Source organism: Numida meleagris, chromosome 4 (assembly GCF_002078875.1).
Source record: "Numida meleagris isolate 19003 breed g44 Domestic line chromosome 4, NumMel1.0, whole genome shotgun sequence".
NCBI lineage: Eukaryota > Metazoa > Chordata > Aves > Galliformes > Numididae > Numida > Numida meleagris.
In genome coordinates, this window is record NC_034412.1 from 40962439 (window position 1) to 40975494 (window position 13056).

A 13056-nucleotide genomic window follows, 5' to 3' on the forward strand; every position below is an offset into this window, starting at 1 on the left:
CTGAAAAGATCCATCTCTGCCTTCATGGGATATGCCAAATAGATGTGTTATGGTTCTTGTAATTTGGGTTGCAGTGTTTTCCAGTTATACAGGGGGGCTGAAAGGCCATTTTAAATACAGCCAACTTTTTCCAATGTCTAGTTGTGTAGCAGTCCTCCTGTGACAAGGAACTTGTGTGTCATGATGGAAGTGTCACATCAGGAGTACAGTTTGACTTTCCCTGCCAGAGCATCCCCTACAAGAGCTTTCACTGGCCAGTTTCACAAACATTTAAAAGAATCGATGCTTTATTGAAGTGGCAGACATAACAGGTTTGGGTTTGTCATGGATAAATGCAGTGGCTGCTAATATATGACAATAGTGCCAGCAGAATACATGCTATCCCAGGTGTTATTCATCAAGAGGTTATCTACTGTGCTTACCCAGAAGGTGTCCCTAACTTGGCTGAGGAAGAGGAGTGCAGATTCCCATCTCTTATCTCTCTCTTCAATATCTTTTCCTTTCTCTTCTCCTTCTTGTCTCTGTCTCTCTCCTGATTAGACAACTTGAAAGAATATATTGTTTGTATAAGTTGGATCTCAGCTTTGTGTTTTGTTTCAATCTTTTTCCTTGTAAATGGCTCGAAAGCTATCCATTAGGATCAGGGACTTGTGCAAGACTTCCCTGTGGCTATGTGTCTGCTTTAGGGTGCAGAAGCAATGCAGTGTACAGTCTCCAAGGGAGAAAGCTGCTGCTGATGCATCTTTGTCCAAAATTAGGGTCTGGTCTTGCAGGAGTGAGAACTGTGGGGATGCTGTGCCCTGACTTTGCTTGTGCAATGTTTCATGCACATTTCAATAGCAGCGATGATGCAAATACAACTCTTTGTACATGCTGATTTCTTTGCACCAACTACAATGAGATTAAATGTACATAAATATGGATTAAACTCTTTATCATTCTGCTAGTCAGCATGATAGTAGCAAGGTTTGTGAAAAGGAGTTACTCATTTTCGATAACTTGTTGCAATATTCCTTTTTTTTGTGAAATATAGCTCAAATATTCATACATCTGTGGAATGTGCCATTTATTAGCCTCTGACTCATCTCTGTTCTCTTGGCGTGTGTTTCATTATCCTGACTTTTCTTTAGAAGTTCTTGGACTGCCTGAAAAAAGCTTCTTTTGCAAGACAAATATCTTTCGTACTCTGACCCACAGGTAAAAGGTGCTCTACCAGTCAAAAAGGGAAGCCAGTCATAGATCAGCTGAAAAATGAGAGAGTATGGTTAGGGAGTGTAAAGCCATGTTTTTCACTGGGCTGTGCTGGCCCTGAGGTTGGCGAGAGCTGTTCTGAGAAGGAGAATCTGTGGGCTGCTTGCACCCACCCTCTTGTTAGATGAAATAAATGAGTTGCAGTATGAGCACATCCCCTTTCGGTGCCCCGTGTAAGTGGCTTATATCTTCCGAATAATTCCTGCTGTAAAGGAATTCCCTTTGCTATTGCCCATTAGTCTTTGGAAATCCCTGGGTACCATCGGAAATGCTTAAGGGATGTGTGATTTTTCCACTGAAAGTCAGTGGTGTTTTCTGATTCTCTGCTGAGTGTACCCATCTCTTCATCAACTCTTAACATCACCTACCTGTTAACGCCCTGTCCTGTTTTCATCTGGGACCAAGTTGATTTTCTTCGTAGAAGAGAACTTCTTTGCCCAGAAAAGTTGTAGGTGCCTCATCCCTCAAAGTGTTCAAGTCCGGGTTGGATGGGGGCCCTGGGCAGTGGTTGGCAGTGTGGTCCTGATCTAGTGGTTGGCAGCCCTGTCCACAGCAGGCGGGTTGGAGTTCCATGACCTTGTGGTCCCTTCCAACCCAAGCCATTCTGTGATTCATGGTGTCTGGTAAAATGTTATGTTCTGGCTTTAGGAGAAAAGAAACATATCGGTAACACACCAATTTTTAGTTGTTGCTGAGCAGCGCTGTACAGAGCCAAGAACATTTCAGTTTCCCAGCTTCTGCTGGTACTGCCCAGCCAGTAAGGGGGGCTGAGGAAACACAAGGAGCTGAGAGGAGACAGAATCAAGACAGCTGACCTAAACTGGACAAAGGGATATTCCATACGGTATGCCATCATGTGAAAATGATAAAACTAAGAGGTGCTGGCCAGGGGGGCAGCTGCTATTCTGAGCATCGGTAAGTTATAATAATTGCTGATATTTCTCTATTCCTTTTTTGTCTTAGGAAACAGTTTTAATGTCAACCCATGAGTTCTACTATTGTTTTTTTCCCAGTTCACTCCCCCATGCCCCTGTGAGGGCAGGGAGTGAATGAATGACTGTGGTGCTGAGCTACTACTGGATTAGACCACAGCACACTCCTGCGAAAGCATTTTACAGTGTGACTTTAAAACTGAGCATGTTATTTTTACATAGCCTGAGCCCAGAATGGTGGGAAAAGGTAAAGATTTATGTGAAATAATATAGGTAGATGAAAATTGCAAGGCTCTCAGATAAATGCCTGTTTCAGTGCCACAGCAAACAACACAAGTGCATCTGAAAAGCTCTTAGCATTTTATTGTAGTTTAATGAATGTGAAAGGTATGTTCAATTTTTCTCCCTGGTTTCCCTATTAGTGTTGAAGGGCAGGGAGAAATTATGCTCATTTGTATTCCTGGACATAATGCAAATGAAAAATGAATATTTTATTGCTAATGCCTTTATAAAATGCTCTTCAGATCTCCCAGCAAGTTTAATATATAATACCATTGCTAAACAAAAAAAAGGAAGCAAAATGCAGAGCCAAGGCTCTAAAAATAACAGTAACAATGCCTAAGCACTAGCACAGGCAACATCAACTCCACCATCCCACTGCAACTTGCTTCAGTTTCTTAAGCAATGCACTGTGACCTCCCCAAAGTGTACTGAGTTTGGTGCTCAGAAGCTGTGCCACATGGTGATTCCCGTGACATAGTTTTCTGACGTGAGGCATTTGAGCAGATTCATCATATCTTTCTTGCAGTGAACCAATTATATGGCTGTTACAATGCAGCAATTGCATAGACACTGCTTCAGTCAATTTTACATGTGTGTACATATCTATATATGTACACACGCATTATATATACACATATATATAGGTTGATAAACACATATGTGTATATTTGTATATATATATGGGCTGAAAGAGGTAAGCATAGGCCAAAGGGAAGGAGAAGAGTAGAGGTGTGAAGATTTTTCATCTTAAATCTGGACAAAGTAGGAGTAGTGGTAGTGATGGATGGATGCAGGAGTGGCAAGTACTGTGGAGGTAAGCCACCATGCAAGAAGATACTGGTGGGAAGAGAAGCAGGTATTAGAGCAGAAAAGGGAGGAAGAACAAGTACAGCTAGAAAGACTGTGGAGATCTGACTACAGAAGGGGTAATTTCCATTGAAACCTCTTCCAGGGTGGGAGTTGAATATCTCATTGTGCCTTTCCCTTTTTATTCTTTCTCTTAAGAATTACAGCTGCTGTCAGAAGGTAGAAACTCAGTGTCCCACATATTTACAAAATACAAGAATATTTGTTGTGCTTTAACAAACTCCACCTAGAAAGCTGCTGCTGAACCAAAAAGCAGGCTCAGCATGTTTCAAAACTGTGTCAGTGATAATCAGTAATCCTGTACTTCAAGAGCTGAAGGATTGCCTCATACGGACCTTCTGAAGACATTAGAGAACTTTACTGTTAAAAACACTGATTCAAATAATATGGCAAGACTTTCTTACTAAACATTTACCTTATATTTCTACAAAATCACACAGATTAAGAATTTTAATCAGGGAAGCATACTTGAAATTGTTAAATGTCATTCAGTTCTTGCAGTGAGGAAAAACTCTGTCTTCCTTGTTTCAGCACTAGACATGTACAGATATTTAAGATGTTTCCTTTAAACTTTTGCTGGGGAATTCAAGGCAGTTTGAGTATGAAACATCTCATCTAAATAAGTTAAAATACCCTGTCAGAAGAGGTTCCATACTGAAATAGTAAAAACTCTTTTGAGAACAGATGATGAAGTGAGAATAATTGCAGTCACAACATGTAGTAAGTGCAAAGTGGCTTGTTAAAACCTCAGTGAAATTCATATCAATTCAAGGAATCTGATTCATTTTAAAGAGAGAGACAGAAAAATAAAACACAGCTTTGCATTAAAAGCACCAGTGTGGAAATCTGGCATTTTTGTTCTTGATGCTTGCAAATTAAAATGAAGGTGGAAAACAGACAACTAAACTGCAAATTATTAATAAAAAATCAAGCTGACTTAAGTTCAGATTTAAAAAGTAAGGTTTATCAATATTATGAAACATCTTAATTCACATGAAAACAGTATCTGGCAGGGAAATTGTAGGCAGAAAACAGCACTGTGTTGAAACACCATATGTCATACATATGTACGGATAAAGAGATGTATTGAACAATAAAGCATGTCTAGTTTTTTGGACTTTAATGCATGAGAAAATCTATATGTTAAATATTTATATCAAGTACAAGCATTCTTTTTTTTAATTGAAGGATTCATACCTTTCTCTTATAGACTAAAAACATGTTATGTAGCCTGTAAGGAGATTGTCAGCATCTTTCAGAGCTTCATGGAAAACATTTAATTATATTAATGTGACCACATTAATATGAACATATTAATTTTTTTGCTGAAATTGGTACCTAAATCCATGTCCAGCTTCAATAGTGCTGATCTGCAGTCCCTTCAGAGGAACTTACAGAACAACTTGTTTTCAGAAGCGTTTATTTCCTAACTCATCAAGACAGTTATTTCCTCATATCCAAAAGCGTATAAATGTATATCCTGTGTGTGATTTTATTCTCTTTAATGTAACTGTAGGTGCTTCCATTTTCCATGTCTTTGTCAGATAGTGTAGCGATAGGAAGAGGAGTAGTGGTTTTAAACTGAAAGAGTGTAGATGTAGACTAGATACAAGGAAGAAATTCTTCACTAAGAGAGTGGTGAGACACTAGAACAGGCTGCCCAGAAAGGCTGTGGATACCCTATCCCTGGAAGTGTTCAAGGCCAGGTTGGATGAGGCCCTGGACAGCTTGATCTAGTGGTTGACAATCCTGCCCATGGCAGGGTGGTTGAAACTGAGTGGGCTTTAAGGTCTCTTCCAATCACAGCCATTTTATGATTCTGTGATCTGTTCCTTTTTGTCTTCAGCTTGCGTCTCTGTGCCAGTATGATGTGACATATTAATAATGCAGAACATGCATGACTAGAGGAACAGAAAGAGGTGATTCTGCTACCAGGTTTGATCCTTCTCAGTTTAATTAATTCTCTTCTAGTTTTTTTTATGGAAGGGCAGAAAAATGACGAGTCTGTATGCCAAGAAGAAGTAGGAACTTGAGAGAGCCCCAGACTCAGATATTTTGCTGATGCAGTCTTTTCCTAGGGGATGCAAGCAGTTCCTTCCAGATTCAGACTATAGCTATAATATGGAGTGTCAATTCTCTTAGTGCTGTAATTCAGGTGTTGGAGAGAAAACGTCTCTGGGACTGGAGTGAAAAAAACACACCACTGAAGCTCGTGTATTAGACAACCTTCATATTTTTTGCAAAATCGAATGCAGTTTGAGGAAAAAATGCTTGTATTTGAACCTGAAGGATCTCCTGCAAAGAAAGAAAGGAATTGAAATAGGCAGCCTGTAGCTAAAAATCCCTGGAGAGTACTTGGTTCTCTCAATTGACTGCTGAAAGAGCAAAAAAAAAAAAACCCTCATGTTATATGACGTTATTAGGGAAGCTATACAATAACAAAGTGTCAAGACTGGATAGCATAGTCAATGAAGTATGAAAGAAACAATAGAAACTGGGAGGGAGTAGAATTTTGCTCGAGGAAGTCAGTTCTCCTCTGCGTTGTCAACAATATGTGTCTATGAAAACAACCCTCTGCTTTTTGTTCAGATAAGAATATGACTTGAGTTACTACAACATGATCATATTAAAAGTAATAATCCCAAATAATGGGGAAACAATCACTGATGATCCTGTAGAACACATCACAAAGAGATGTTAACCCTAAAATCATCACCTGCGTTACTTTCAAGATTACATTTTACCTGCAGGTAGAAGACAATGGGGCTTTTTAATATTAACTAGGAACAAATTTTCTATTTAGGAAAGTAAATGTGTAAAAACACATAAGCTCTAGGTGCCAGGAATTAACCTGTCCAAGGAAACTTGTGTCTCTGTTATTAAGAGTTTATTAGGAGCGTCTGTTTGCAGAGGAAAGCAAGGAAGGCCAAATGAAAGGATGAGCAATGAAAAATTAGGATGGAAATAAAGAGAACAAATGTGGGCATATTTGGTAATATATAACTCAGTTAATTACGTAGTGATATTTCTTTTCATTATTATGTAAAAAAAAGTCATGTTTCTAAAAACAGTTTTTTTCCCTTTGTATACTCATAAGCTAGAAACCTCTAATTTTTGACCCTGTTTTAGAGGCTTAGTTCAGCTTTCCAATTTTTTTCCAAATTTATGAACATGTTTAAGACATTCTCCTTGTGCCAGCCACTAGATAATATGGATGTTAGGTATTTTCATTTCCACTTTTAGTAATTGAAAAGCAGATAATACGTTTTTTTTCCAGTACTTTAATATCGTTATAGTTCTGTATTTAATATAAGGTACATAGAGATAACTAAGTAAAATGTAAATATTTTGAGGAAATTAAACAATGTGAGAATTTAATCTGAGTCTACACTAATTAATGTGCAGAACATCACGTTTAATGTGTTTGCCTAATGTTCCTGGGAACTCCAGGTCTTCTAAAATAAACAGTACAAGACATACAAATTCTGTTAAATGACAATTCAGCATCTTATCTTAAATGAGGTGATATTTCCCACTGGCATTTCACAGCTCAGGTCATTAGCTTTCCCTAGATAGTAAGAGAAATTGTGCCTAATCGATCTGCCTGTATCCAAAGTGCTGGTTAAGTAGATGGTTGAACCAGTAAAAACTTGTTTGTCTATCTACACCTCACTTACTTGTATAAAAAGAAGTTGCAAAAAGTGGTATCATCTGTAGTTGATGGTTCTCCCTTGCAATGAGAACTAAGATAACACAGGACAGACAGAAGACCCATGCAGCCTTCAAAGCTATGGGAGCAGCTGTGTAAAGTGGTAAGCAGTGTGCCAGCCAAATATCTGAAAACAACAGTCAAATATCTCAGTTGATAACTGCAAGTATTAGTAATCAGTAAGAATAATTGACTATACCTACTAACAAAAGACACATGAAATAGAATTACAAGCAACCACCCAGATGGTATTTGAATATGATAGGAAGTAGACCTAACCACATTTTAATTTAGCACTTGCATTCTTTGTCACTGAGTGAGATGGGAAGTGTGTTAATCAAACACGGAGGAGGATGAAAGTTGAAAGCTCGTTCCACGTGCCTGATGTTTTTTCTTACCAAAACTGATTTTGATTTTGTTTGTAGTAATTTTATTTGCATTGAGTGTATGTATCAGTAAAAACTCTTACGATGTTCAATACCTTGGAATCTATAGACTCCAAAAGCATAGGGAGAAACAATGCATGGTCTGGATGAAAAACTACAGCGCTTGGGCTTGTGAATTCCGGATTCCTATCTTTGTTTTTAACAGTTCTTTCTAGCTTTAAGCAAACCGCTTCACCTTCTTTTTTTCAATGTTCTTGATAGAACAGGATAATAATATTTAAGCACAATATTTCATAAAGATATTGTGCAGATCCATTAATGAATCCATTTACAGGCCTTTGATTACCTTCAGTATATCAAAATGTCACTATTGAGCTTACTCACTGCATTTATTTCTGTTCTCAGTTGTACTCAGCTTCTAGATTATAAAATTGTGGCATAACTCATGATGCAACTAACACTATCACCCCAGAAGTAACATCAACATTCATCTACTACTCCTTAGCAAAAGCTATAAAGTACACAGGTTGTCTTTTCCTTTGGTATTATAAAGATTTATTTGCTCTCCAGCTGTAATATCTACTGAAAGTTTTCTTTTCTCTGTCAGTATTAACTTCTTAGATCAATATGTTGTGATACTGATCTCCAGAGAAGTTAATGTCTGCCAACTATCATTGCAGTGTTTACCCTTGTTGAAAAGCAGTTGTAGCAAATTAAATTGGCTTCTGTCTGTGAGTGATATGCATAAATTTTATGATACAATTAACTAAGGTTGATACATACGCCTCTTGCTAGAGAGGATCAGATTAAATATAGGGCTCTGTAGTGGTAAAAGTCCCAGTTTATGAGATGAGGTGAATCTGTTTTCATTTAAAGAACAGTGGCTGAAGGGTCAAAGAAGACCACTGATTTTAAGAGTGTGGCTTTAACAACATGCATTTGTATGTTCTTGATCTTCTGTATTGCTTGAAAAATTGACTACATTCTCTAATTTGCCATTAAACAATTTATGTTGGTATACAGGATTACATTTTGATACAGATATGCAAAAATGGAAGAGAACTAAACAACACCAAGCTTACGGCTACTTTAAAGCAGATCCATAAAGACCCCCTTTCTTCCAGCTGAAATGGTGGGATTCTGTCCTCAAGAGGGTCCTGATCTTCAGTCACTGTGCAGAACATACATATGGGAATTGTTTGCTCTCAAACTTGTTTTCTTCCTTTGTTTGCCTAATTCTCTAGAAATTTCCTGATCATTAATCACTTTTTTAAAAAACATCTGTCTCCAAATAGAAATGATTACCACAGCCCAGAAGTGACTCTATTCTACCTGTTCATCTTGCGGTGAGGATGATATATATTTAGGCTGATCAGCTCTAGAAATTGAAGAAAAATCTGAACATTAATGATTGAAATTGTAGAAGACTAATTGGCAAAATCCTGATGTCCACTTGCTGGATTTTAAAAGGAAAGATTGAGGTGTTTTTTTCTTTACGTGGCCAAGACAGTATGTTTTAAATGGTTGTACTGAGAGGTAGTTGAATTGCTTGATGTTCAGACATCTTTCATTTAGAAAATGGAGTTTAGATGTTAAAAGCTTTGCAACGTTCTGTGCTCTCCAGGATATTCCAGGATACTCAGATTTCCACCAACACAGGAAAAAGGCTTTATCTGCAAAACTCACCTATGGAAGAACAATGCATTAAAAATGCACATAAAGAATGTTACTGTTGCAGAGTCCTGCAAAATTAGGAAATTTCCTAATTTTCCTTATTTGGCCTTTTAAGTATGATTATGAGACAAATGATGGTTAACATCTATGATGACTTGTAAGATGTGTATAGCCTAATGTTATAACATCTTCCTAATTTATAACTAAAATCCATCAAATTTAAGACAGGCAGTCTGCTTTTATGAGAACAGAATGGGCTTAGGGATTGACAAATAAAAGGTGTGCATTAAATGAATTCCTTACAATCATATTTTCTTCTGTATGGGGAACTTTAGACTGCCAAATGTTGTTAAGACATGGCCAGTAACATAGGTGGGAGGCGTTACGTTGCTTAAAATGGTTGATGTGTGGTACTGTCTCACTCAACTCTTTGCTGTAACAGACTATGTAGTGACACTGGATTTAATCAATGTACACTGGCAAAGAAGCTTTTCTACGTCTTTTCTTAGAGAAAAATTACTGGAGTTGCTGGAGGGGCTACTAAAGGTATGTGTGAATGAACAGTTGCAGTCAGACCTAGCCTCTTGTGCCAGTGCTCTAGTCTGGTGAGACTCATACCAGTCCAGAAGCCATGCAGTCATGATGCCCATAATAATGTCCCCTGCCTTGTGGCAGCTGTGTTAGTCCAGACGTGGTTCATGTCAGTGTGGTGTCCAGACTTAGGCTGGCTCATGTCCAGTTTGCAGGAGGAGCTGATGTTCTGCTGAGGCCAACGTGGGGATGTGCCCCGGGGAAGTCTTGTTGAAGCAACCTTAGCATTATCAAGGTTGTTTGGTTTTTCTTAGATTCCAGCTACTGCTGAAGAATTTGCAGCTCATGCAGAGTGTGGGGACCAATCTGCATTTCCAATTTTCATACTGAGACAGTTTTCAGTGTTTAAAAGATTGGACTGTCTTCCCATTCACTTGCAATTGAAAATTAGGGTGCATGATTTGATTTGGAAAGCAGCTACTTCATTTTTTTTCAGTTCCGTCTAAACTAAAAGACAAACTGTCTACCTTTGAGACAGAACATCCTCAAAGAGGAAGTCTCTGGTTTTGACTGCGCTTTGAATTTAATCTAAAAGAGCTCTTCTTCCCTTCCATTTAGGAAATAGTCTCAGTCATTTTCCCTGATAATCAATGTCAGGAGTCTAAGTGTTAACATTTGTAACTTTACTGAAAACAATGTGGTGGATTTGGTAAAGATATTGGCTTTCTGACACGGCATAGTGTCTTTTATTCCCCAACAACCTCTCTGTGTTGCATGGGTTATAAACTGCCTGCTTCTCTCTCTTTTATGAATAGTCACCGTGTCACCCTCTTTCCTCCTTTACTTAGATTCCGCTTATTCAAAAAGCAGCCATTGTCTTGTCTTTCAGATACGGTATAACTGATACATGTCTATTTAAACTCAGTGATTTTCTCTATAGGTATTAGTTCTGAATTTTGTCTTATATCAGTTATGACATAGGGATCTTGTAACAAAGTTTTGTTAACTTTTTTCTTTTCCCAGTTGGCTGAATAAAATACAGTACCTACGTGTAAATAAATAAATAATAATAATAAAAAATCCTGCATTGATAGAACTTAATGGGTGCAGCAATATTCTTCACTTTCATAGTTTGTGCACATGAAATGGGTCACATCATAGATTAATAGTGATGTGAAAACAGATACCTGGTTAGCTAATTGCATAAGCTAAATTTATTAAATCAGGGCACTTATGGACTCATTTCCCTAAAAGTATTGTGTATTCTACCATTCTTCAGAAAAATCTTGTGTTATTTGTGCATTTTCTTGAGTTTAGATTTTGTTCTTCTGTCATTAATACCATTGCAAATTAAAAAGTTTCCACGCTCCTCTTTTGCATCTGTCTTATCTGTTCAAATGATGACTATGTCAACCTAAAAAAGACTGGATTTTTGCATCATTCTTCTAGTCATTTGCCTGGATATGTTTACTGACTTCATTATTAATTTTGCTGTTCAGTCTTCATTTTCATCTACTAGTGCTCAGTTGTAAATATACTGACTCATGGGGAAGGGATCTCTTTCAAACTTTAATCTGGATGCTTTTCTGCAATATATTTTCATGTTAATTTTGCCTTCTAACTTTAGTATCTGACCATCAAATAAATAAATTATATACTGTAGTTTTTTCTGTGTGAGATTTTGTGTTCTCATTTATCTCGTGTTATTCTTTATAGATGCAATATAGTTGCATATTTGTGCATGTGATTCAGTCTTCAAATGGGGAGTTTGTTCATAATAAAAAAAATACTGATAAATACTCATTGTGAAACACTTAATCTTTCACTAATTAATGATCAATATTGTTTGGTGGCGGTTGCTTTGTCAATCTTATTCCGTTGAATTTTAAGTATTATTTTTTGAGCTCTTTTTTTCCTCAAAATATAAAGAGATCTCTAAAACTTGATTGCAAATCTGAACTCCTGTGTGTTTTCTTTCAGAGTACAGACATGAGTCCAGCTAGCAGCACCACCTCACTCTCTGTTAGCCCTCTTCCCGAAGAGCCATTACTTTTTAAGGTATAGTTAATTCATTCTTTAATAAATATTGTTTATGTATTTTGGCTTATCATGCAATCTGATGTGCTGTAAAGTACTGTTATACCACTGCTTTCTTTCTTTAAATTACTGTGATATCAGCAGATGGTCTTAAATATCATAATACTGTGTAGATTTCAAAAAGTAACTAGAATACAACATTCTTGGTTTTGAGAGGATTATTATTTCAGTAACAGAAAAGACTGGAGCTATAAACCATTATTCAAGAAGAAGAGGACTATGTTTTTATTTATCTCATCTACTACTGATATTTTTCTAACGTATGCATGTGTATATGTCATTTTTCTCTGTATGAGAGCATCTGAGGTTGTCCAGGTGTTCAGAGCAGTGCTGTTGCTGCAGGCCAAGAGGTATCATTGCCAACTGTTGGCTGAGACAAGGAAGAGGAGACTCTTGTTTTCACTGCCATTGTCTCAAATGTGTGGCACCAAATTAAGGCTGAGGAAGTTGAATGAATGAAGTTTCATAATCTTTGATTTGAGTCTGCTCTGCACGTGCCACCAGCGCTGAAAATAGCAGCCTCCTCCAAACTTGCCCAACTCCATTAAAAAAACTAGTTTTTCTCTTTTCTTGTGACCCGTCTCACCTTCACTGTCCTGTTAAAATCCTACTTCCAATTTCAGTGCCAACTCAGCTTCCTGCATTTCTTCTCATAGTTTTCCCCCCCTTCTTTTTGCCTTATTTTTTATTGTCAGTAGAAGAGTTTTACCCTAATGTTCATAACCTGCTATCTAGCCAGCAGATTCCTGTTACTGGAATAGTGCAGCTTGCTCAGTGGTTTCATCAGTGGAAGTACATATGCATCCTTATCGTCAACTATCCACTGATTTACACTCCTTTTCTGGTATTTAATGTTTTCAAGACCCTTAGCTCTCAGTCAGATTTGGCTGAAGTGGAGCCAAGATACTAGGGTGTGTCTTTTTTTTTTCCTTGGGAAATCACATGAAATACACATTAGGACGTTCTGAAAATTATAAGGCAAATCTTTTAGTTACCCTTTCTCTTTCTGCCTGGGGAAACAGTAAGATATGTCTTAGGAAGAGTAAGGGGCTGCTCAGCTCAGGTAAAGCTGTGAGAGGTATGAAAACCTGGCAGGAAATAGTGAAAACCTCAGCTGAAGTAAGTTCACTGATCTGTTTGCATCAAGAAATCTCTGACAAATACACAATAGTGCCTTTATTTTATTTTAAAGGAAATGATGCTTGCATAGCTGAGAATGGACTGCAGGTGGCTTCTTTGAAGTGGAATAGTTGCTTCAATAAAAAAAAATTAAAGTATTCATATTAAAAGCCCTTTATATTTTACATTAGAAAATAGTACAAGAAAC

General features: G+C 37.5%; 1 protein-coding gene across 5 annotated transcripts in view; it reads left to right on the plus strand.

Moving 5' to 3' along the window:
• The window catches only part of CCSER1 (coiled-coil serine rich protein 1), a 632727-nt gene that overhangs the window by 308613 nt on the left and 311058 nt on the right, over nt 1-13056 (plus strand). For all 5 annotated transcript variants that reach the window (XR_002438019.1, XR_002438018.1, XM_021394792.1 and 2 more), the window contains exon 7: nt 11613-11690. Coding sequence is in view for 3 of the 5 variants with exons in the window: in XM_021394792.1 (XP_021250467.1) it covers nt 11613-11690 (78 nt within the window). In the remaining 2 variants the exon portion in view is untranslated. The remainder of the gene's footprint in view (nt 1-11612; nt 11691-13056) is intronic.